The sequence below is a fragment of the Gracilinanus agilis genome, chromosome 3 (assembly GCF_016433145.1).
Source record: "Gracilinanus agilis isolate LMUSP501 chromosome 3, AgileGrace, whole genome shotgun sequence".
Classification (NCBI taxonomy): domain Eukaryota; kingdom Metazoa; phylum Chordata; class Mammalia; order Didelphimorphia; family Didelphidae; genus Gracilinanus; species Gracilinanus agilis.
The window spans coordinates 620,536,497-620,563,652 of NC_058132.1; the positions used below are offsets into that span (position 1 = coordinate 620,536,497).

Sequence of the window (27,156 nt, forward strand, 5' to 3'; positions counted from 1 at the left end):
AGCCATTCCCCAATTGAAGGACATTCCCTCCTTTTCCAATTTGTTGCCACCACAAAAAGCGCAGCTATGAATATTTTCGTACAAGTCTGTTTATCTATGATCTCTTTGGGGTACAAACCCAACAATGGTATGGCTGGATCAAAGGGCAAGCATTCTTTTATAGCCCTTTGAGCGTGATTCCAAATTGCCAGCCAGAATGGCTGGATCAGTTCACAACTCCACCAGCAATGCATCAATGTCCCAATTTTGCCACATCCCCTCCAGCATTCATTACTCTCCCCTTCTTTCATTTTAGCCAATCTGCTAGGTGTGAGGTGATACCTCAGAGTTGTTTTGATTTGCATTTCTCTAATTATTAGAGATTTGGAACACTTTCTCATGTGCTTATTGATACTTTTGATTTCTTTACCTGAAAATTGCCTATTCATGTCTCTTACCCATTTATCAATTGGGGAATGGCTTGATGCACTCAATGTTTTTCCAATTGTTTAGATCTAGTTTTAATTGTTTGGAAAGTGTTTTGTTGTTGTTTTCGTATAATTCCTGTGTTGGTTTTGGTAGCTAGATTCCTAAGTATTTTATATTGTCTAGGGTGATTTTAAATGGTGTTTCTCTTTCTACCTCTTGCTGTTGTGATGTGTTGGAAATATATAGAAATGCTGATGATTTATGTGCATTTATTTTGTATCCTGCAACTTTACTAAAGTTGTTGGTTATTTCTATTAGCGTTTTAGTTGATTTTCTAGGATTTTTTAAGTAGACCATCATATCGTCTGCAAAGAGTGATAGCTTATTCTTCTCATTGCCTATTTTAATACCTTCAATTTCTTTGTTTTCTCTAATCGCTACTGCTAGTGTTTATAGTACAATGTTAAATAATAGAGGTGATAATGGACATCCTTGTTTCACTCCTGATCTTATTGGGAAGGCTTCTTATTTATCCCCATTGCATATGATGCTTGTTGATGGTTTTAGATATATACTGTTTATTATTTTTAGGAAAGGTTCTTTTATTCCTATACATTCTAGTGTTTTCAATACCAATGGATGGTGTATCTTGTCAAAGGCTTTTTCAGCATTTATTGATAATCATGTGGTTTTTGTTGGTTTGCTTGTTGATATGGTCAATTATGGGAATGGTTTTTGTGATGTTGAACCATCCTTGCATTCCTGGTATAAATCCCACCTGATCATAATGAATAACCCTCGTGATCACTTGCTGGAGTCTTTTTGCTAGTTTTCTGTTTAAGATTTTTGCATCTATGTTCATTAAGGAGATTGGTGTGTTGTTTTCTTTCTCTGTTTTTGATCTACCTGACTTTTGGATTAGTACCATATTTTCATCATAAAAGCAGTTTGATAGAACTCCTTTGCTGATTATGTCAAATAGTTTGTATAGTATTGGAATTAGTTGTAATATTCATCCGTCTCACCTAGATTACTATATTTATTGTCATATAATTGAGCAAAATAGTTTTTAATGATTGCCTTCATTTCCTCTTCATTAGAGATGAGGTCTCCCTTTTCATCTTTAATACTGATGATTTGGTTTTTCTTTCTTTTTTTTAAATTAGATTGACCAAATACTTCACAAATTTTGTTTGTTTTTTCAAAGTACCAGCTTCTAGTCTTATTTATTAATTTAATAGTTCTTTTACTTTCAATTTTATTGATTTCTCCTTTAATTTTTATAATCTCTAATTTGGTCTTTAGCTGGGGATGTTTAATTTATTTCCTTTCTAGTTTTTTGAGTTGCATGCCCAATTCATTGATCTTTGCCCTCTCTACTTTGTTATTACATGCACTCAAAGATATAAATTTCCCCGAGCACTGCCTTTAGCTGTATCCGACATAGTTTGGTAGGATGTATCATCATTGTCATTCTCTTCAATGAAATTATTGATTTTTTTCCTATGATTTCTTCTTTAACTAATTTGTTTTGGAGAATCATATTATTTAATTTCCAATTAGTTTTTTATTTGCCTGTCCATGTACCCTTAGTAATTATTATTTTTATTGCATTATGATCTGAGAAGGTTACATTTATTATTTCTGCTCTTTTGCATTAGTTTGCAATTTTTCTGTATTACATGGTCAATCTTTGTGAATATACCATGTGCAGCTGAAAAGAAGGTGTATTCCTTTTAGTCCCTATTTATTTTTCTCCACATATCTATTAAATCTAATTTTTCTAGGATTTCATTCACCTCTCTTATATCTCTTATTTTTTTTTCATTTGTTTTATCTAGATCTGAAAGAGGAATATTTAGATCACCCACTAGTATGGTTTTACTATCTATTTCCTTCTTGAGCTCTGCCAGTTTCTCCTTTACGAATTTGGATGCTATACCATTTGGTGCATACATGTTGAGTACTGTTATTTCCTCATTGTCTATACTGCCTTTTATCAGGATATAATTACCTTCCCTGTCTCTTTTAATCAGATCTATTTTTACTTTGGCTTTGTCAGAAATCATAATCGCCACTCCTGCCTTCTTTTTCTCATTGCAAGCCCAAATTTACTCTAGCCCTTCACCTTAAACCTGTGTATATGTGTTTCTTGTAGACAACATATGGTAGGATGTTGGTTTCTAATCCATTCTGTTATTTGCTTTCATTTTATGGACAAGTTCATCCCATTCGCATTCGGAGTTATAATTATCAGTTGTGTATTCACCAACCTTTTGATATCCTCTCCTAGTTCTACCACTTCTTCTTATGCTATTTCCTTTTAAACCAGTGGTTTTAGACCAGTCCCCCTTGTCCCCTCCCTTGATTTACTTCCCTTTCTACTTCCCTCTCTTATTATTCTCCTCTTTTTATTTTTTAAGGCCGAATGAATTCCCTCCTCCCTCTCCTCCCTTCCATTTTTTAACCTCCAATCCCCTGCTCCCCTTGATTAATCCCTTCTGACTTTCTCAGTAGGGTTAGATAGAATTCTATATCCCAGTGGATATAGCTACTCTTCCCTCTCAGGGTTAATTCCGCTGAGAGTAACTTTTAAATATTACCTCTTAATGCTCTCTTCCTCTCCTTCTTATAATAGTATTCATCCCCTCCCTTTCTCATGCTCTCTTTGTGTGATATCAAAAATCGTATTTTTCTTATTCATTCAAGTTTCTCTAAGTGCCATCTACTATTCACCCCCCCCCTTTTTTGCCCTGCCCTGTCTCATCTTAGACCATCTAGTGCTCCAACCTCTCCCTATGAATAATTCTTCTAATTATTATAATAGTGAATTTTTGAAAATTACACATAACATTTCTCCATATAGGAATAAAAATAGTTTGATCTTATTAAGGCCCTTAAAGAGGCAAATTTAAAAATAAGAGTTTTCTTTCTTTCCCCTCTTTTTCTTATTTACCTTTTTATGTTTCTCTTGGTTTTTGTGGTTGGATATTGAACTTTCCATTTTGTCCTGGTCTTTTCTGTGGAAATACTTGGAAGTCTTCTATCTTGTTGAATGCCCAAACTTTCCCCTGCACGTATATAGTCAGTTTTGATGGGTAGGTGATCGTTGGTTGTAGACCCAGTTCTCTTGCCTTTTTGAGCCTTGAGGTCTTTTAGTGTGGAGGCTGCCAGATCCTGTGTGATCCTGATTGGTGTCCTTGATATCTGAATTGTTTCTTTCTGGCTTCATGTAATTTTTTCTTTTACTTGGAAGCTCTTGAATTTGGGTAATATATTCCTGGGGGTTTTCTTTTCAGGGTTTAGTGTAGAGGGTGATCTGTGGATCCTTTCAATGTCTGTATTGCCCTCTTGTAGAACTTCAGGGCAGTTTTGGTGAATAATTTCTTTTATTATGGAGTCCAAATTTCTATTAATTTCTGCTTTTCCAGGAAGACCAATGATTCTCAAGTCATCTCTTCTAGACCTGTTTTCTTGATCTGTCAATTTCTCAGTGAGATATTTCATGTTTCCTTCTATTTTATCAGTCTTTTGACTTTGCTTTGTTTGTTCTTGCTGTCTTGAGATCATTGGCTTCTATTTGCCCAATTCTGGTCTTTAGAGACTAGTTTTCTGTTATAATCCTATGATTTTCCTTTTCGGTTTCGTCTATCCTGTTTTCCAGCTTATTAATTTTGGTTTCCAATTTGCTTACCGTTTCGTTTGATTTTGGGGCATCTTTCTCCAATTGGGAGTTTCTGTCTCCTTACCTGTTAATTTCCTTTTTAGCTATTTCCCACTTCTCTCACCAAATCTCTTCCATATTTCTCATGATCTCAGATTTGAACTCTTCAAGAGCTTGTGACAAATTTTCATTTTTTTGGGAAAGTTTAGATGTGATTACTTGTTTGTTCTCCTCTGCTGTTTGCTCTGTTGTCTGGATTTTTTCTATGTAAAAGTTGTCGAGTGTTAAAGATTTCTTCTTGTTTTTTCTCTTTTGGAGTTCTTGTGCCTGGCTTGCCATTATTGTTAATATTTCTTTCTCAGTCAGAAGTCTGGGTGAGGTAGACACACTCTTTGCCTATGCAGCTGTGGAGCAGTTTTCGCTTGAGTCAGAGTGCCGGGCGCCCTCTGCTTTATCCTTGTGGTCATAGTTGGTCTGTACTCTCTAGGCCCCTGAGTTCTTAAGTCTAGTTGTTCTCACAGTCATGCCTCCTGTGGTCCCCTTGTTTGCTCCTCTGCCTGAAGTTCCTTTAGCAATCTCAGGGTGCTGCTGCTTCCACAGTCATGCACCCCTCTGCATTGGGTCCGCATTGGGTCCCCACCCAAGTTCCACACCTGCATTCGGGGTCCGTGTCCATGCTTGTGTCAGAGCCTTTACTCAAGGCCTGTGGTCAAAGTCTGGTTCTTTAGCCTCTTGGGGTCTTAAGTCTTGCTGCTCTCAGGAGCAGGCCCTGGTGATACCATGTAGCTGCCAATAACTGTGCGCTGGCTTTGGCCCTATAGGTGGTGTGGGGGGGAGGGGGTTGCTCAGCTCTCGTTTTAGTGAGAGCTATTTTACCCCCTTATAGCATGGAAATACCCCAGTCCCAGGTACACTCAATGTTGCGCCCTATTGTGGGGTCCCTTCATTCATCTGGATTTGTTTTTATGTCTTCTTGAGGAGTCCTATATGTGTTGTGGGTTAGGAACCGTTAAGCAGCTGCCTTTTTCTCTGCTGCCATCTTAACCTGGAATCCCGACTTGCCTACTTTAGGTGTTTTGTCTGTATGATTGGTATATTTCAAATTATACCACTAACTACCTTTGAATCCTTTACTTTTGTTCCATCACCAGCCTTGGTTTAGGTGTACCATTCTTCTTGTTTCTTATTTAAGTGTTCTTGTGTTATTGTGGTGAAAGTTGAATAATAATGCCAGCTCTGTTAACTATAAGATTTGTTATTTAATATCAGCCGCATGACAGTCTTATTATTCTCTAGTTGGCTTTCAGGATGTAAAAGGGAATTCTTTGTTCTCTTTAAATTTGCACTTGCAAAAGGGAATCCTTCATTTTCTTTGCCTAGTTGGAGTTAACACTTTGGTTACCAATAACTTAATCAACACAAGCTTTAACTAGGTGGAAGAACTCACAAAGCACTTAGTGAATTCACATCCTACCTAGTGCTAGGTGAGAAGCTAGCAAGATACTTGGAGAGTTCCACCCTTTTTTCTAACTCTAATAGTAAGAAACTTGTTTATACTCTCAGAAAGTGAACCCTTTTGATGAGTATTCATTTCTCCCGAAGGTGGGAACTAGTTACCTCAAACACTGCCTCCTGGGGCAGTGCTAGACAATTTGGATACTGTGATTGGCCCCTGTGAAGAGGGGAGGAGACAAAGTCACCATAAAAGCAAGCCCTGAACTCAGGAACTTGAGTCTAGTGGAGAGTGAACTCCAAGAAGAGAGTCATTCACTCCAAGAAGGAAGTTGGTGGCAAAGGTCAACTCAGAGAACAAAGTCAGCCTTAGGAGTCACCTTCAGCTCTAGTCATTGTATTGACCTGACTCTTGGAGAGGGAACTTGGGTGAGTGGATAGTTGGTTTTCTCTTCCTGTCTTCTGGAGATAGTTTAATTCTGATCGAAGGTTAACAAGTCCTAGCTGAGCTAAGCACTGGAACAATATTTAGTTAGATATGTTGATGACTTCTCTACCCTTTTGTATTTCTCTACTTTTACTCTTTCTACCTCTTTTATAAATAAAAGATTTATAATTTTCATATATTTAGTCAAACCATTAATTTTGACACTTGCAAGGACAAACTCTGTAATAGCATTTTCAGACCTTTTACATCATCCCTTCGCCCTCCCTTTCAGATAACTTTGCCTCATAGTTTACTGTGAAAATAGAGGTGTGGTTTGTGTGTGTGTGTGTGTGTGTGTGTGGTTTGGATAAGTGCCTTATTTTTCTACCCAAACCCTTCAATATCCTGCTCCTTTTTCTCCTTTCTATTAGTTTCTGTTGAAGGAAGTAGCTCTTCTTGAAAAGGACATCTCCTCCTTGGGTTCCTGATTCTTATACCTTTCGGGCTTCTCCAGGTGCCTCCTTTGTCCTTTTTTCTCTTATCTTTAGTCTTTCCTCTTTTCCTAGTCTTTTTTTCCTTGCTGTTTATATACATGTCCAGATTTCCCTTTCCTTAAAATAGCTTCATTACACCCTCATTCCTTCCAACTTCCTTTTCACATAGCCAAACTCCTTTTAATAAAATAGAAGTGAATTCTAAGATACTCTGAAAGAAAACAAAACCCAACAATTTCCTGTCTACAAGAAACATTTAAACATTGACACATATGTAGTTAAAATGCAGTTGGTGAGGATACCAAATATATTACTCTGAAGACAATTTCAGAAAATGTAAGAGTTGCAGTTATGATATTGGACAAGACAACAATAAAAATAGATGCTAAACCAAAGCCCTCCAGAAAGCACTATAAATAATTAAAATTGCCATTATTAAATACATACAAAGAGAATTAGATCACATGGAGTACAATACTTGAAGTGAAATCAGCTTAGGAGAGAGGGATAAGAGTTTCAAGAATGAAATTCTGGAAACAAGGAAAAGTTAAAAATGGAATTTGTCAGTTGCCTTTCCCCTCTGATCAAAGGACTTGGAGAGTGGAACAATAAATTCCTTCCAAAGCTTCCCTGTATGGAATTTTACAGTTAACTCTTCATTTCTTATGAGTTGCTCTGTTTGGTTTTGACTCCAGGAAAATCATGTCCTGTACTATGTTGACTGTTTCCTCACTTTTTAGCTTCCCTTTTTGTATTGTCTTCCCTGTAGATTATAAGTTCCTTGGATCAAGGGCTGTCTTTTTCTTTCTTGTAACCTTAGAACCTAGTGCTTGCACATAGATGCATAATACATTTTTTTATTGACTATTATTAACAAAAGACACTGATAGACATGCACAGAGAAGTCTGTAAGCAACAGATTTTAAGAAGTGTACAAAGAAAAACAAGGTGCAGTCCTGTAACACTAGTGTAATGAAGATTAAAGGTCAGGATGAACTGAAGAAAGCAAGGTATGTTAAGGACAACAAAGGTTTTAATTTTTAAAGCACAAATAGATAAAAAAAATTGTCTCTGAGAAGAGATAAGGTGTTGGACTAGAGGGAATGGGACAATGATGTCGACAACTGAGAGGAAGAAGAGGTCTAGTAGTTCATTCCTTTGTTTCTGTTAGAGAACAAAAATGATTGATGCCAAAAATATAAGTAAGAAGTCAGCAAAAGAATACTTGGTGACCTTGCTGATTCCAGTCACCTGGCCTAGAATTACATCCTTGGTTCCTGAAAGAACTGGCTGTGAATATGGTTTATGTAGATTTTAGAGAAATTTTCATCAATTTTCTTATACTATTATTGTGGAGAAGATACACAGCTATGGATTAGATAATATACATGATTATAATGTCCAGGAGCCAAGAACTGGCTGGATGACTGGATCCTGTGAGAAATTGTAATGTTTCAGTGTCATTGTGGCAAGGAATTTCCAGTGTTGCAGTACTCCAGGGATCTGTACTTTGTCATGTGCTGTTTAATATTTTTATCATTGACTTTGATAAAGGCACACATGGTATGCTTATAAAAATTTGCAGATGACATCAAGCAGGGAGGGATAGCTTAATAGTTTTGATTATAAATATCTTGGTATACACTGTTGGGTTTGTACTCCCAAAGAGACAATAAGGAAAAATACATGTACAACAAAAATATTTATAGCTGTGCTCTTTGTGGTGGCAAAAAATTGGAAAATGAGCGGATGCCCTTCAATTGGGGAATAACTGAATAAATTGTGGTATCTGTTGGTGATGGAATACTATTGTGCTAAAAGGAATAACGAACTGGAGGAATTCCATGTGAACTGGAATGACCTCTAGGAATTGATGCAGAGTGAAAGGAGCAGAACCAGGAGAACATTGTACACAGAGACTGATAACTGTGACACAATCAAATGTAATAGACTTTTCTGCCAGTAGCAGTGCAATGATACAGGACAATTCTGAAGGACCTTTGAGAAAAAATGATATCCACATTCTAGAGAAAGAACTGTGGGAGCAGAAACACAGAAGAAAAATATTTCCTTAATTACATAGTTTGATGGGGTTATGAGTGGGGATGTAAACTCTAATGATCACTAAAGCAAATATTAATAATAAGGAACTAGGTCTTGATCAATGATACATATGTAAAACCCAGTGGAGTGACTCATTGACTATGTGAGGGGGGAGGGGAGGAATATGAATCATGTAACCATGGCAGAAAAACACCCTAAATTAATTAATTAAATTAAAAAAAATCTTGGTATAGTGAATAGAGAGCTGGCCTCAGAACCAACAAGACTTAGATTCTAGTTATGCCTCTCACATATACTGGCTATTTGACTCTGACATCTCAGACCCCTAGGCAGCTCTTTGAAATTACTCATTATAGATGTTATTTATTTTATCTTTTAAAAAACTTATTTATTTAGAAGAGTTTATTCCCAGGAATCTCAGTCCCTCTTTCCGCTCCTTGCCCCATAGAATGTATCTCCCAACAAAAAGATATGTATATATAGATGTGTTTTTCATTTTTCTGGTTTTCAGTTCATTCTCTGGAGGTGGACATTCACAAGTTATTCTTAAAATATTGAATCTGTACCTGTCTATAAATGTTCTGTTGGTTTTTTATTTCACTCTTCTTTACTTCATGTAGATTTTCCCAAATTGTTAAAAAATTAGCCTGTTCAATATTTCTTATGGCACAATATTATTCCATCACAATTTTGTCAAGCCATTCCCCAATTGATGGTATCCCCTCAATTTCCAGTTCTTTGCAACTGATTTCCTACGAAAATAGACCCAGCAATGGCATATCTGATTCTAAGGATATACACAGTTTTTTAACTCAGCATAATTCTAAATTGTTCTTCATCTGAGCATAATTCCAAATTGTTCTTCAAAATGATTAGATCAGTTCACAGTTCTACCAACAGTGTATTGGTATCCCTATTTTTCCAAATCCCCTCTAACATTTGCCATTTTGCCCTTTTATCAATTTAGCCAGTCTGATGGGTGTGAGAGGATATCTCAGAATCTCAGAGTTGTTTTGATTTGCAGTTTTCTAATCAGTAGTGATTTAGAATATTTTTCATATACCTATATATGGTTTTGATTTCTTCATCCAAAAACTGGCTATTCATATCTTTTGCCTATTAATTGCTTGGACAATGGCCCTTATTATTATAAATTTGGCAAAGTTCTTTAGATATTTTAGATCTATGAGACCTCTGTCTGAAAAACTGTCTTTAAAATTTTTTCTCTCCAAATTTCTGCATTTCATCTAATTTTGCCTACATTTTATTTGTACTGAAACTTTATTTTAATGTAATCACAATTATCCATTTTACATCCCTGCTCTTACAATTTGCTTATGATATCTCCTTTTATGGCTACATCATATGTCCATTTTGATCTTAGTGAAAAGTGTAAAATATTGGTCTATACTTACCTAATTTCTGTCAAATTCAACTGGCTTATATAGTGTTGGACTGAAGTTTTACTTATGAAGCCAAGTATAAGGTATAGCTAGATAGCAATTCATCTGAAAAAGATTCAAGCATTAATAGGATAGTCCATATGAGTCAACAGTATGACATGGAAGCCAAAAAAAAGGTTCATACTTAGGTTGCATTCAGAGAGATATAACAAATGTGGTGGTATTACCACTGTGCATAGGGTCAAAGTAAATCTTCAGTATTGTCTTTTCTGGAATCTCCTTTTTTAGGAAGGAACTTGACAAGTTTAACTAATTCCAATAGAAAGTTGACTGAGAAATTGAAGGTCCTTGATATTTTATCATATTCAATGGCAGATCAACTCAAAATATTAAAAGAAACTTTAGACTAGTTATGCTTGGTGTCCTGGATGGCAAAATTAGGAAGTTACAGAAAGACAAATTTCAGCTTGATAGAAAAAACTTACAATGATGAGAGAGAGATACAAAAATAGAATGAGTTACCCTCAAAGGTATTAGGTTTTTTCTTATGAAAGGCTAAGATGATGATGACTTATTGAGCAGGACTGGTTGAATTTGTTAGCCAGTTAGATTCTTTTTATCTTTTAAATTAATTAATTTAGAATATTTTTCCATGGTTACATGATTCAGGATTTTTCCCACTCCTCTTCCCTCCTCCCTCTCCCCTCCCTGAGCTGACAAGCAATTCCACTGGGTTATATATGTATCATTGTTTAAAACCCATTTCCATATTATTCGTATTTGCAAAAGAATGATCTTTTAATGCCAAAACCATAGTCATATATCTCACTGAACCATGTGATCGATTATATATTTTTCTTCTGTGTTTCTGCTCTCATAGTTCTTTCTCTGGATGTAGATAGCATTCTTTCTCATAAGTTCCTCTAGCCAGTTACATTCTTTACCAGTGGGATCCTCAGAAGTTAGTTTAGACTGATAAAGTCAATCATCAAGCTACCAAAGTCTGTTCTTTTTTCTCATTTCCATTGCTACTCACCTAGTAAAGGCTTTTATTTTATGTTTGGACTATCATAATAGCCTCCCAAATGATCTCCTCTATGTTTAGGCTTTCTTACCTCCATTATCCTACATTATCAGATTTTGTAAACTACATTTTGTATTGTTCAAAGATCTTCATTGGTCTAGCATTCAAGGTTCTTCATAATGTGACTCAGTTCTGCCCATCTTTCTCTATCATCCATTGTTTTTATCACATACTCTATATTTTACCCAGCATATACTCATTACCATTCTCTGAAAATGTTCTGCTTGTTTTCCATCTGCTAGATACTAGATACTTGTGCTGCCTGGAGGACTCTGTAATCCAAAAGCCCAGATTTAATCCCGCTTCTTTGAATAAATCTTCCATCATTGCCCTTGTCCATAGTGGTCTTTTATTCCTTTATTGCTGCAGTATTTAATTTGTTACCACTCATTTGGGTGCTTAGTCTCATTGTATTGGATCATTAATTAAACTTTTCAAGTATGTTCATGCTTTATTTCCTTTTTTTTTTTTTTTTTGAGGTCCTTGTGGACAGGGGCCTTCTATATTATACTTCTGTCCTAGCATTTAGTACGCACCAATTTAAGATTATGTTTTTGAAATTGGTAGTGTTTATCTATTAATAAAAGATAACCCAAAGACATCTAAGAAATTAAAAACAGGTGATTCTGTTTTGAAAATTGAAAATTTTGGAGATTTTCAGTGAATGGGAATGAGGAGAAATATGTGATCAACAATTTTTTGGAGGAGCTTAACTTAAAATGTTTAAACATGAAAGATCTTGTTTTCTTTTTTCAAATTGACTTCAAATATTTATACCCTTAGCCATTGGAATGGTGCCTGGCATAGGTACATAATAAATACTTTTTTTTTGTTTCTTTGTTGTTTTTCTTTTTTAAACCCTGGTACTTTGGTGTATTTTCTCATAGATGGAAGAGTGGTAAGGGTGGGCAATGGGGGTCAAGTGACTTGCCCAGGGTCACACAGCTGGAAGTGGCTGAGGCCGGGTTTGAACCTAGGACCTCCTGTCTCTAGGCCTGACTCTCACTCCACTGAGCTACCCAGCTGCCCCCAATAAATACTTTTTGATTGGAAGACAGGACTTAGTGATTCAGATTTACTCTCAGAAGCTGGTTTTTGTTACTTTTATAAACAAGTATTCTAAATGCTTAAATATTCACATTGTATTTTAATTTTAGTTATTCTTTTTTCTTCCTTTTAGTTGTTACACTATATGCTACTCTAGGAGGTCCAGCAATTGCTCATGGATTAAATGAAACAGAGGTAACCAACATCATTACAAGTAAAGAACTTTTGCAGACAAAATTGAAGGTAAAAAAATGCAGTTATTTTTAAATTATTTCTAACAGACTAAGTATTTGTGAGAAATTTTAATATGTGACATTTTTTATTCAGTTTATCCTTTGCTTGATAAGTATAAAGGGTCCTTTATCTCTTCATCCAGATCATGCCCACTAACACTACATTTCCTTCCAGCTTCTCTTCTTTTCTCTCTGTACTGTCTCTTGGCCATCTCATCAGTGCCTGTTTTCTCTGGATTTCCAGATCCAGACCTAGGGTCTCTCGTGCTCTTTTTGGACATTTCAAACTCAGCATGTCCAATTCAGATGAATTATCTTCCTCCAGCAACCCTCTGTCTTTTCCTATTTCTGTTGAGGATACCACTATGCTCTTTAGTCACCGAAGCTTCTATCACTAAATATCATCTGTAACTGCTCATTCTCACCTCTCATCCAGATGGCTTCATGTCTCATTATTTCTACCGTTACCATATCTATACTTACCCACAGAGTACTGCCTGAATTCAGCACTTTGTGCTTGGACTTCTCATAGTAGTGTTCTGTCCTCCCTGCAGCTACCCTAAGTGATCTTCTGTGCAAGGACCATGTCACCCTCTACTCATTCAGTTCTGCTAGTTCTCTCTTCACTCTAGGCTCAAATAGAAAATCCTGTTTAATATTTAAACTGAACCCTACCTATTTTTTTCTGTTTTTTCACCTTTTAAACCCCACTCCCCTTACTCTACATCCCAGTGACACTGATCTGTTTGCTCTTCTTTATATATAACCACTCCATCTGCTCTTCTTTTTTTAAATACCTTTACCTGCTCCCTTAGTATTAATTATGAGACAGAAAGGTGGCAAGGGCTAGGCAGTCGAGGTTATGTTGGGATCTTGGGGATCCCAGGATTGGGACTGAGGAGTAGGCTAGTGCAAAGGGAGGAGAGACTCTCACACTTTGTAGGCTTATACCAATCTATCTTTAATCCACCATGTTACTCTATCAGCAGACTTTAGGCTACTGCTTCCCAAGCTAGAAGCAGTCCCTATTTTATCTTTTTTACTGTGGGAACTAAGCTTAATGCATACTTGGAATCAAACAGTCAACACACATAGTTTTGGCTAGAGCCTGACTTCTGGAGCCAGGGAAGAGTTCTCTGTCTGCTTTCACATCTTTGTGAACTTACAGGATAGAGGAGGGAGACTTTGGGGGGATTTAACCTCTTGGTCCCCCACATTTCCCCCTTATTTGTTTTAAAACAAGAAAGTCAAAAACGGGATAGGAGAACGTGTCAAAGGGGGAAATTAACCCTTTGAATTCTCTGTATCTCTCCATATAGATTTTGATAAGTGTGTCAGAACAGGGACACAGATGTAGAGAGGGATGCTCATTACAACTAGAAGTATAAGTGAGAAAAAGTTGTGTGTTGCTCCATAAATCCATCCCTATTCTTGGTGAAGCCAATTGTGGATATCATTAGTGATGCAGAAGGGTGACAGATCCCGATGAATACTTTTACAATTAACAATGTTCTACAAATCATCCAAATTCAGTTATACATTGGTCAGTCTCTGCAAATGAGCTTAAATTTTAACAAAGTTTACACATCAGTAGCATAATATTGAACAATTAATAAGCATAAATGAGTATAACTATAATCACATTGCAGCTTCTGAGATAAGTGTAAGAGCTGCACCTCAGAAGTCAACTCTAATACATCATCTCTAAAAGCAAATATAATGGTATAAAAATCACCGTTCTATTCTGTAAATGAAAAGCCATGATTATATTATGTACTAATTCTTAAAGATAAGTAGCTTGATATACTTGACAATATCGCAACAGATTGGTTACATAAAAAGTGTTACACAAATGATTAAATATCTATTCCAAATAGCAATTCATAACATTGATGAAACTAACTGGATGTACTTTTATCTTCATCTTCATGGATCTTGTTTGACTCTTTGGTCTTTGTTATACAGGTTGCTTGCAGAAATCTCTGAATAAGTCCTGAATAAGAAAAAAATTCTTTGCAAAGTTAACCTAGTATGAAATAAATTCTTCTACATCAGGAAATATGAGAAAATTCCCGAGGTCCTAATGTTTAGACTACATTCCTTTTGTAAATAGCTAGCCTCTACTTGTGACATTTAATTGCAGGCCAATCAGAATCTCAGTAGTCTAAAGTCATTGCTGAACTAGCCTATGAATCTACTATTCTTCCCCCTCTACTTCCCCCCCTTTTTAAACTAATTAATTTATTTATTTGAATGGAGAAATGCAGGGGAAAAGATCCTCCTTTGAATTATACAGACTGATTGTTTAAACACAAAGGACAAAAAATCTATCCATTATCAATAATATTCCAATTCCAATCATTATAATTTGAAAACAAACTGCTTGTAGAACAACATATTAAATGTTGTTCACATAACTAACAGTTTCTAAACTTATTTACCTCCTACGAATGTAAGCTTATCTTATTAACTTTGCTAACATGGAAGCTTTATTTATATGCATGTCACTATAGTGGTGAAAAAACTATCCTATCCTATCTTAAAGCCTATTTAAAGTTAGTATGATCCCACTTATTATAGTATTTTTAGTGCTCTCTGAGAATACTCAGAGGGTCCTAGTTTTATTTCCTAGCTGTAGCAGGAGAAGGGAGGGGTGTGACAAGACCAGTTTACTCTAAAACAGTGATTCCCAAAGTGGGCGCTACCACCCCCTGGTGGATGCTGTAGCGATCCAGGGGAGCGGTGATGGCCACAGGTGCATTTATCTTTCCTATTAATTGCTATTAAAATTTTTTAAAAATTAATTTACAGGGGGCTAAGTAATATTTTTTCTGGAAAGGGAGTGGTAGGCCAAAAAAGTTTAGGAACCACTGCTCTAAAACAAAACAAAACAAAACAAAACAAAACAAAACAAAACAAAACAANGCTCTAAAACAAAACAAAACAAAACAAAACAAAACAAAACAAAACAAAACAAAACAAAACAAAACAAAACAACCCTACAGTAGTAGTATTTTTAAGTTATAGGAATTTTGTTTTCAAAAATGTACGTGGATTCCCATAAATAAAGGTGAATAATGGAGTCCTTTTTCCAATAACCAATGAAATTGATTTGTAATCAGAAGAGCTGCTCTGATATTCAGCCAATGTTTTTTTTTACTTAATTCATGCTGCTATGAGAAGAAAGAAGGGAGGAGAAGCAGAGACTCCTGAGTGAGTCATCATTTGCTTTCTATCAGTTCTTGCCTAACAGGTTAACAGTTTCTTTCGAGGGGTTAATATTCTTAAATTTTCAAAATGTAATCTTTAATTTATATCATGAAAATATTATGATTAACATAGAAGTATTTACAGGAAAAAGTGACATTCATTTCTGATATATTCAAATTACTATCATAAGCAGTTAATCCAAATCATTGCATTACTAATTTAGCTTAACTAACTCCCAACATATTAACTGTTGTAACTATAAAGTAAGCATGTTCTTTGAACCTGAATCTCTCTAGAATTATGAATTTATAGTTTGAACTCTAGTTACACCAATTAATATACCTAGTCTGAGCAATGTTTTGTGCAGTTTCAACTAAAAAAACTTTTTTTCCTGTATGTTTCCAGGAAAGCTCTTATTTTTACTTAGTGGTAGTATATACAGATTACAGTGTTTGGATATGATGGCAATGAACTCCTAAAGTTCTGGGCCTTCTACACCTAGTATACCATTTTCTTAAAAATACTGTTACTCTTTAACTTTGGTTGTAATATATACCTTATTACCAGATCAAAATTTATTCCAGCTGCCAACTAACATCTTGGGGCTTTCAAGTTATATTTCTAAAGTTTATACAAGGCAGCTAACAACTTTTACCTGTTTAAAATGTTTCCTTAAAATCCCTGAAGTATATAGTTAAGATATAGTCATCTATAAATCTCATCATATTGTTTTGCTGTATTAGTCCCTAAATATCAGTGTAAAATAATTGTAAGCACTTTGTTCTCCTTCCTGGGTGAGGAAGGAGTTAAATTACTTTTGAAACACTTCCAAGGCCAAAGCAGTTTTTCTGAGCACTGCATGGCTTGATATTTTTCCATTCCTCTTTAACTCTTTAAGTTACTATACTTATAAAATTTGCATGTTTTTAAAACTCTGATAATAAATCCTTCCCAATAGATATTAATTAAAAACTCTAAAACTTCCAAATTGACTCTTAATTAAATTAGTCCCTTAGCAATGTTCCATTATATTCCAATTTTCCTTACAAACCTCTGCTCAAAGCAGAATAAAAGCTCCAGTTTTGCCTCTTTATACCTTAAGACATTTCTACATACCTGATTAAATATTACTTTCATATTCTAGCCTTCCTTCTACCTTTTTCCATTTACTATTTATCTCACCTCATCTAGCTTCTCTTCTTTACTTTTACAATAAATAGAGGAAGGATGACTACTCTTTACCTATATTTAATAACTTACTACCAAGTGGTCAAATTTCCTTTGTCAATTACATTATAAACAATTTGCACAAAAATTAGTTTTCTTTACAATACACATTCATTCATATTTTGTGTACACTCAGTATTACATTGTAACAAATTATATTTGAGTACATGTTAATCCCTTCTTGTACCTATCACATATTTTAAAAACAATTTATATACCCCTATCAAGTACACCACTGTTTAGACGTTCCATCTTTTGTATTATACAAAATTCTTTTTTTTTTTTTAACCCTTACCTTCTGTGTATTGGCTCCTTGGTGGAAGAGTGTGGTAAGGGTGGGCAATGGGGGTCAAGTGACTTGCCCAGGGTCACACAGCTGGGAAGTGTCTGAGGCCGGATTTGAACCCAGGACCTTCCGTATACCAAATTCTTAATACCTGTGTTAATTCACTTTTACGTATCACCAAATTTAAATTCCTAAAATCCCAATACTATCATGTGATCACTTGTAGCCATTTTAAGCAGTATTAAAATAACATCTCATTTGAAAATCCAAAATTTAAATCTTAGAAAAAGTTCTCCACAATACACTACAATCTTTTCCTAATTGAATTTTATACTTAAAGATTTTATATTTACTAACTTGCCAGTACAGCTTTTTGCCTTTGTAAATTAAAAATTCCCTCTTGGTGTCAAGCTGGCTATTACATTCAAACAGTTCTAAAATTCACTGAAATCATAAACATTACCAGTCCTAATGATCACAAATAATTCTCTAGCTATAGATATTGTGCAGAATTAAATTTAGCTAATGTTTCACATTTAACTGATACACAATTATCACCGTGAAATTACACTGTATCGTAATATCTTATCATACTCATTAGCAATTTTCCAAAGTTATATATATCAATATTTAATATTAAATCTAAGTGAATCGTCAAATTATGGGACAAAATTTCCCTTTGTTCCAAACTAATCTTTTTTCTTCTCTCAGAGGGCCCTTATGAGATAAGGAAAAAGATGATTTATGGAACACTCCATCAAGTTTAGGGGTCAGAATTAATTACCTCCCTCCATGGAGGACTCTGCAGCAAATTTTGTGAATGCCCAATTAGGAAAACACCAAGACAAGACCAGTAATGAGGACACACAAAACAAATAGTAAACATATGCTCAGGATTCTGCTAAACTACATGCATCCATTCTTTACATTATATTAAAAACAAATTCTCCTTGCATAGTCTCAGTCTGAAAACTTCACCAAAAGAAATCCATCTTGCTTTTTTCAAAGTACTCTATTTAAAAACTGTGAAAAGTGAAGCATTCTGCTCTGTACTCTTGTTTGCTTTTTTCCTTGCCACCTGAATGTGTAATATCTGAGTAAATCTAACTTTGACTGAAGAAAAACCTTCCCGTTTATTCTGTGAGATGAAATGTTATACTCGCAATAAGATGAGATGTCTCTCCCTGTGGCCAGACAGTACAAAATCCTCTGGCTGAAACTGATTTCTAGTGGACAGTAGAAATCCCCTGATGGTAGACTGCTTGTGCTGCCAAACGAAGCTGACCTATTCTCCCTCAAACACCTTCCATACATTACTTTGTAGGTATGCTGATCTTGGGAGTCTTATGCTTACCGTACAACACAGAGTAGTTTGCCAGTTCCCTGGGCATGGACCTTAGTTACATCGTGCCCCATTGGGCACCAAAATGTTGTGGTCTTGGGGATCCCAGGATTGGAGCCGAAGGGTAGGGAAGCGCAAAGGGAGGACAGACTCTCACTGCAGTCTTATACCAATCTAGCTTTAATCCACTATGTTACTCTATCAGCAGGCTTTAGGCTACTGCTTCCCAAGCTAGAAGCAGTCCTTATTTTATCTCTTAACCGTGGGAACTAAGCTTAATGCATACTTTGGAATCAAAACAGTCAACACACATAGTTTTGGCTAGAGCCTGGCCTCTGGAGCCAGGGAGGAGTTTTCTCTCTGCTTTCACAGCATTATATTCAAGGTTATGTTGCTCTTTTCTCTGCACCTGTGTCCTCTTTGTGAACTTACAGGCTAGAAGAGAGAGACTTTGAGGGATTTAACCCCTTGATGTCCCCCACAAGATTAAGTCAGGGAACCTAGGAAGTGTCTGAGGCCAGATTGAACCTAGGCCCTTCTGACTCCCTCTAAACTCAATCCTCTTTCCAGACTTCCTGTTTTCTCTTGGAGGTTTAACCATTCTTCTAGTCCCCGAGGTTATCTTGAACTATTGTAATCACTTCTTGATTTACTTTTCTTCTTCAAGATTTTTCCCATTCTGGTCTATTTTCCCACACAGCTTGAAAAATGATTTACTAAAACACAATTCTGACCCTGTTATTCCTTACTCGATGAATTATAAAAAATTCCTTGTTAACTCTAGGGTCAAATACAAATTCCTCTGTCATTGAAAGTCCATCACAATCTGACTCTAGCCTACTATCCTAGCCTCGTTATCCATTATTACTCATCAGGCATACCTATTCCAAACTGGCCTTCTTGCTATTCCTCACCTACAACACTCTTTCCCCATTTCTCTTTGTTAGCACAGACTCTCTTTTCTCATGACTTAGAGGCCCCATTATTTTTTAAGACTCAGATAAAGAGTCACTTCTTTCATGACTTTTTCTGATCCCATAATCTGCTAGTAAGAACCTCTCCTTGAAATTGCCTTGTATTTCCTTTTTATATAGTTTGTGTAAACCCATCTGTATAATTATTGTTTTCTCCCAATTGAATGTATGTTCATTGAAAGCAGTATTTCATGTCTACATTTTTTATCTACCGCTTATACAGTAGGATTTTAGTAAATGCTGACTGATTAATTTATTTGCAAATTCTAGTCCTAGTTAAGCAATCAAATAAATTAAAGGATTAATGTGGATCAGTTGACAGTATTTGTTTTTATCCACAGGGCAAAGAAAATCAAGATTGTAGGATGATAACTTTAAAAGCAACATTATAAAATCTGTAACTATTTGTATTTAAAGTGTTTTTACCACCTGCAGAAGAAATTATTGTAGAGTCTAGTAAAAATAAATAAAAAATTTTGCATCAGTTGATGTAGCTGGGCCTTCTAGTGTTAATCTTTCAGTTTTATCATCTGAAAAATGGGGATAGCAACACCTGCCCCACAGAGATGTTTTGAGTATTAGGTAGAATATATGCAAAGTGCTTCCTGTATATCAAAGCACTTTCTTTTTGTCTGAGAAAGGTTGAATACTTACAAGTCAGTTGATACAAAATGCAGAGCCTTTTAAGGTTTGTGGTCCATTTTTAGACCATTTTTCATAGTGAAAAATACAAAATTGGTAAATTCTTCTTGAAAATACTTTTGTTAGGTCTTTCAGTGTAGACTACTACATGAAGTAATGATTATTGTTTTTAACACTGCTGATTTCTATAGGAAATTGTATCTCTTGTTCCTCACCTGCGACACATCATAACTGTGGATGGTAAACCAACAACTTGGTCCGAGTTTCCCAAGGGTGTCATTGTTCACACAATGGCAGCAGTACAGGCTTTGGGAGCAAAGGCACACTCAGGTATGCTCCATTTTACTAATTTCTCTTTGATTGTATTATTTTTAGTCATACTAGAACTCTTAGTAGTATTGTATGTCCATGAATATTCTTTTGGATATCACTTCTAATTTGTTAAAGTTAAATTAAAAACTCTGGTTCCATAGAGTTTATTAATATTTACTTGAAATAGAGAGCATAGAGATAGAGGAAAATTATCCCTATTCTAATTTCGCCAGTTAAGTAGCCACATGGGTGCCCTCCATATGGCGTTCTCTGGACCCATAACCTTTAGTCCTGGGTCGTGTCCCTAGGATGCTTCGTCTGTGACATATATTTGGAGCATTGTCTCATGTGACATCCATTCATGTGATGTCAAGCTAGCAGTCCAGGGGCACAGGTAAGATGACCCCAGTATGTGGTCCTTGGTGGGGGTAGGGAGGGTTCCCTTTAATACAATTCCCCCTTTGATTCTTTTGGGAGACCAGCATGTTAAAATCTCCTCCCTTGGGGTTTCTAGGAGATTAACATATCATGTCTCCCCAGTGAATCATTCCACATATGTACCTAATACCTCTAAAGCTTCTCTTACTAGAGATTTGTAAAACATTGCACTTTACAAAGAGGGAATTACAACAGTTTGGGGATAAGAGGGAAGAAAAAGGAAAAAAAATAGTTGATAGACACATTAACAAAATGCCAATTAGGGGGCACTCTCCTTTGGCATAAGAGTTTACATTCAGAATAAATGATAGTTCAGTCCCATTCAGTTCAGTTCATTATATCCCAAAGTTCAAGTTCATTCTGAATCTTTTGATGTAGAGTGTTGTTTCTGTAGACTTCCTTGTGGCACCTTCTCCAAAAGATTTGCTTTCTTGATTTGAGGTGTTAGAGATTTTCTTTTCCTAAAATGTGTTTAAAAGACTTTAAACCTTGAATTTTGGGATAATTATACAATTTCCCCTTAGAAGGGTGTTGACTAACACTAGAATCACCCCAGGATACATGGATGAGTTCCAAGGTGTTGAATAAATTCTCAAAAGAAAACCAACCCCCCCCCCAATAAACCCAAGAGAAGAAGAAAAAATTAAATTCTGGATTTAAAAAAGTATATGTCTCAAAATCTTATGTGTATAAAATTTTAAGTAAAAAAAAATAGAATTATGACATAGGTCCTTGAATCACCAGTAAGGCCCAATTAAAGTAATTGATGTCCTACAAGCCTGCAGGACAATTGCAGTAGTATTACACTTACCCATTGGCAGCCAAGTCTACCGAAAATTGCCATACTATAAAAGAGAAAGGACTAGATTTTGACGTAAAAGGGAACTATGGTTCCCTGGTTTGATTTTACTTTCAATTTCAGGTATAGGGGAACCAAAATGAAAGCCAAATTAAGGGATTTGTAGGAATCTGGCACAGGGAAGTCTAGCATCTGGATTTGTCAAATAGCCACTTCCTTGAACTTCAAAACAAGTCCTCTGTTTTAGCGTAGATCCTCAGCAATCTGACAGGGATTGTTGATCTCCTTGACCTTGTACTGCACTGTGCAGTGGCTCCTTTGTGATCCATTATTCTGAAATCAGACACAATTATTAGTTTAACAATCAATGACAGGTTTCCATAGTCTAAAGCTTTTGGGTATGCATTGGTATTAGGACTAATAAATACTGTAAACTTATCCTTCAAAATAAAAAAAAAAAACATTATTACTGATTCCATGTACTCAAGTACAAGAAATAAGAAGGAAAAAAATAAATATAAAGAAAAACAACAAAAATAAAAATCAGGAATTCATAGTTCACATTTTCTCAAAACATGTCAGCCAGACAGAGAGGCACAACACAAAGATTTCTCACTCAAAAGTGAGTTTCTATTTCCTTTCTAACTTGGCCATGATCCACAGTGTACATAATTTTTTCTTCAGATAAAAACTTAATGTATAGTTAATAGCCAAAACATAGTAACTGAAAATGACATTGTGTAATGTACTATTTTAGATTAGATTAATATGGAAACTTAAAAAGAAAATTAAATCTTAAAACAAACAAGCAGCCATTGTCAATAGAAAGTACCTATTTTACATGTGAGCAATGAATCCAAGAGTCCTTTTTTCCAATTTTAATAGCTTTTGGAATAGTTCATTGGGAACTATATACACCATGCCTCCTGGGTGTAGATCTGTATTTAAAATTGTGTTATAGACTTCTTCACTGTGGGGAGGGGAACAAACTGAAACAGCTAACATCAGTAAAACAGTGGGGTCTGAAACTGCTTAAAATTCACCTCTGGACTCTTTGAGATCCCTTCCCCTCCTGAATCCCGAATACAGTGATTCATCTAGATTTCTTTGGCCACACCTCTGTCCATTTTGATTATTTCTCTGTGGTGCCTCATAGTGATAAAGATGAGGTTGGTCAAGGAAATGAGGGCAGGGAGGGGGAGGCTAAAGGGAGTGGGGAAGAGAATAAGGATGGGGAGAAGAGAGAGGGGCTGGACCAGTAGAGAAAGAGAGTGGACAGGGAAGTTAGGGGGAGAAGTTGAGCAAGAGAGAAGAAAGGGTAGGTTTGGGCAATGGGTGGTGAAAAACTGGGCAAGGCAAGAGAGGAGGTGAACATGGCAAGAACAGGAGTGGACAGGGCAAGGCAGAGACTGGGTAGGCTTAGATGGTAAAGGGGAGTTAGAGAGATGGTACCCATGGTGGATTGGGAGGTGAGAAGGGGCATGGAAGGGGGAGGGATGGAAGGAATCAAATCCTGGACCTGGGTCAAGAAGAGAAGGAGGAGCCTCCTTACAGGAATGGTGGGAAGACAACAGATGTCTTTCTTGCTAGATATAACTAGTGGTTTAGGAGGAGGAACTGAAGGAGTCAAGCCAGAATCGTCTGGATCTAAGGAAAGAATAGCCTCCTGAGTGGAGGGCAGCGAGGGCAGTTTGTCAAAGCTTTAAGGAGTCAACCAAGCTATTTTTAGTTTTGCTGAATCTTGAACCATATTTGCCCACAATAGCCAATAGGCATAGTCTTTAGAATTCTTATGGCCAGTGGCCAGTTTTAGTTCTTTCAAAACCTTAAAATCAAAAGAACCATACCTTGGCCAGCTAAAGGATTTTTCTGCCCATGTTTTACACAATCTCTTTGCTTCCTTCTTTGACATACCATGGAAAATTACGATCACTTCAAGAATTCAATAGTTTGTGCAAAGGTGAACTGGGAGGAAATTTTTTTTTCCCAACTGTAAAATCTTTTTTTAAAAATTTTATTTAATTGATTAAGAAAATTCCTCCATGGTTATATGATTCATGTTCTTTCTCTCCCCTCCTTTTACCCCCCTCCTGTAGCCAGCGTGCAATTCCTCTGGGTTTTACATGTGTCATTGATCAAGACCCATTTCCATATTATTGATATTTGTACTAGATGGTTGCTCAGAGTCTACATCCCAAGTCATATCCCCATCGGCCCATGTGATCAAGCATTTGTTTTTCTTCTGTGTTTCTGCTCCCACAGTTCTTTCTCTGCAAGTGGATAGTGTTCTTTTTCATAAGTCCCTCAGAAATGTCTTTGCTGCTAGTAGAGAAATCCATTACATTCGATTGTGCCACGGTGTATCTGTCTCTGTGTATAAGGTTCTCCTGGTTCTGCTCCTTTCACTCTGGATCAATTCCTGGAAGTCATGCCAGTTCCCATGGAATTTTGGAGGAGTTTTTCTTGATTTCCTCTGATTTGATGCAATATTTCCCATAGTGTCTAGCCTTTCGATCCTGAATGTAGAGTTAACATTTCTAGCCTTTCTGTCTCAAACTGTTTAGGAAAATTCCTGGACCTTTTTGCCCTATCTAAGTGAGGCTTCTGCTCTATGTATTGTTTTTATTATTGTCAGAGCTCAGTAAGGGCTTTAGCAGCCGTGGTGGAGGTCTATTACTGTCAGGGTTCAGAAAGGAGCCATTCTGACTATTGCTGAATGGGCAATTCAAACAATGAAAGGATCCCAAAACATTTAAAAAATAAAAAATAAAAAATAATGGGGGCAGCTGGGTAGCTCAGTGGATTGAGAGCCAGGCCTAGAAACGGGAGGTCCTAGGTTCAAATCTGTCCTCAGACACTTCTCAGCTGTGTGACCCTGGGCAAGTCACTTGACCCCCCCATTGCCTACCCTTACCACTCTTCTGCCTTGGAGCCAATACACAGTATTGACTCCAAGACGGAATCTGGCAAGGGCTCCCAAAAAATAAATAAATAAATAAAACCATTTGAGACACGACTTCTTTTCATTTTATTGTAGAAAGCCACTAAACTAGAGTGGAATTAGATAAGAATCCAATGCAAGGCACTATTAATTGTTGCAAGGCAATAATAGTACCAATAATGAATATATATTTGTAATAAAATTAATTATTATTTTTGTTTTTAATTATTATTATGATGTTTGATATAATGAATCACCAAATCAGCGTATTTAATTATATTGCATTGAATTAGTTTGTCTTAATTTGGTTTTCAATTTCATTTTAATTTGAATTTCTTTAATTAAATTTAATTCAATGTCATTAATTTTTAATTAATTATTTTATTCAAATTTTATTCATTTTGATTTAGTTTGGTTTGATGTATTCAATCATTTAATTTTATTATTAAAATGAAAAAAAATTAAATTTCCTGCAGTTTTGCTTCTTGTCTGTGGGTTATGACACCAGCATTTGCTGGCTGCTGTGCTTCTTTAGCCACAGCTGGGAGCTGGGAGCCTCAACCCCCTGCTGGGAGATCCCCAGTGTGGGCTGGCACTTTAGTTCCCACCCTCACAGCCAGGAGCGTAGAAGCCTCCTGGGTTAGGATTGGCTTGGAAGCCAGGCAGGGGTGGATAGTAGTGTGGGTGAGACCAGAGGCCCCTGCTCTGAGAGGCTTGCTCTCTGTCTGGCCTGGGGTCAGGGCTGTGGGGTCAGGCCTGAGACCTACCACCATCACCACTACCAGTCTAGGAGCTGGCCTCAGCTCTGAGCTGGAAGCCTGTAACTCTCCGCTGGGAGTAGGGGTGTAGCTATACCCTGAGAGGGTCAGCAGGGAGCCAGGGGGTGGAAGCTGATAGAGGCACATCTCACCAGGTGAAGTTGGTGATGGAGGGAGGGATTGTTGCTAAAAGCCTAGCTCACCTGGCAGCAGTAAGGTAATGATTGATCAGGGTTGGCCACTCATCCCTAAGCTGGTTTGGGGTGGGGGTGGGGTGATGGTGGTATCTCACTTGGCTCAGTAACAGGCTCTGCACAGCTCCTGTGAAATCAGCTGTGGGTGGGAGGCAGTAGCAGCAGCAGGGACAGGCAAAGCAGCAAGTGGAGGCGAAAGGTGAATTGACAGCAGGGACAGGAGCAAAACTCATCTATTCTCAATCCAATACTAAAAGGCTTTTTAAATGTTTTTTTCCTCTTTTTTTACTTAAAATATTTTTCCTTGGTTACATGATTCATGTTCTTTCCCTCCCCTTTTACCTCCCCACTCCCAGAGCTGATGAGCAATACCACTGGGTTATACATGTGTCATTGTTCAAAAGTTATTTCTATGTTACTCATATTTGCAGTAAAGTGATCCTTTAACACCAAAACTCTAATAATACCCCCATCGAACCACAAGATCGATCATATATTTTTCTTCTGCATTTCTACTCCCACAGTTCTTTCTCTGGATGTGGATAGTGTTCTTTCTCTTAAGTTCCTTGAGATTGTCCTGGGTCATTGCATTACTGTAATGGAGGTCCATTACATTTGATTGTACTACAGTGTATCCATCTCTGTGTATAAGGTTCTCCTGGTTCTGCTCCTTTCATTCTGTATCAATTTATGGAAGTCATGCCAGATCACATGGAATTCCTCCAGTTTGTTATTCCTTTGAGCACAATAGTATTCCATCACCAACAGATACCACAATTTGTTCAGCCATTCCCCAATCGATGGACACTCCCTCATTTTCCAGTTTTTTGCCACCACAAAGAGCTTAGGTATACATATTTTTGTATAAGTATTTTATCTCTTTGGGGTACAAACCCAGCAGTGCTATGGCTGGATCAAAGGGCACACAGTCTTTTAAAGTCCTTTGGGCATAGTTCCAAATTGCCTTCCAAAATGGTTGGATCAATTCACAACCAACCAGCAGTGTGTTAGTATCCCAATTTTGCCACATCTCCACCAACATTTATCACTTTCCTTTGCTGCCATATTGGCCAGTCTGTTAGGTGTGAGGTAGATAGTACCCCCAGAGTTGTTTTGATTTGCTTTTCTCTAATTATGAAAGAATTTAGAACACTTTTTCATGTACTTAATTGATAGTTTTGATTTCTTTATCTGAAAACTACCTATGTCCCTTGCCTATTTATGAATTAGAGAATAGCTTGATTTTTTTTTTTTTTTGTACAATTTACTTAGTTCCTTATATATTTTGGAGATTACACCTTTGTTAGAAAGTTTTATTATAAAGATGTTTTTCCAGTTTGTTACTTCCCTTCTAATTTTGTTTGCATCAGTTTTGTTTGCACAAAAATTTTTAAATTTGATATAATCAAAATCATTCATTTTATATTTTGTAATGTTTTCTTTTCTTTTGCTTCATCTTAAATTCTTTTCTTTCCCACAGGTCTGACAGGTATACTATTCTATGTTCATCTAATTTATTTATGATTTCGCTCTTTATATTTAAGTCATTTGCCAATTTTGAATTGATCTAAACCCAATTTTTCCCCTACTGTTTTCCTATTTTCCCAGCAGTTTTGGTCAAGTAGTGAGTTCTTGTCCCCAAAGCTGGGATCTTTGGTCTTATCAAACACTTGTTTGCTGAGGTCTACCCCTAGTCTATTTCATTGATTCCCCCACTTCTGTCTCTTAGCCAGTACTGTATTATTTTAATGACCACT

General features: G+C 36.4%; 1 protein-coding gene across 1 annotated transcript in view; it reads left to right on the top strand.

The window, feature by feature from the left end:
- ACSL3 (acyl-CoA synthetase long chain family member 3) overlaps positions 1 to 27,156 on the top strand; it is a 109,031-nt gene that overhangs the window by 42,284 nt on the left and 39,591 nt on the right. The window contains exons 3-4 of the mRNA XM_044670787.1: positions 12,177 to 12,286; positions 20,149 to 20,287. Coding sequence (XP_044526722.1) covers positions 12,177 to 12,286; positions 20,149 to 20,287 — 249 coding nt within the window. The remainder of the gene's footprint in view (positions 1 to 12,176; positions 12,287 to 20,148; positions 20,288 to 27,156) is intronic.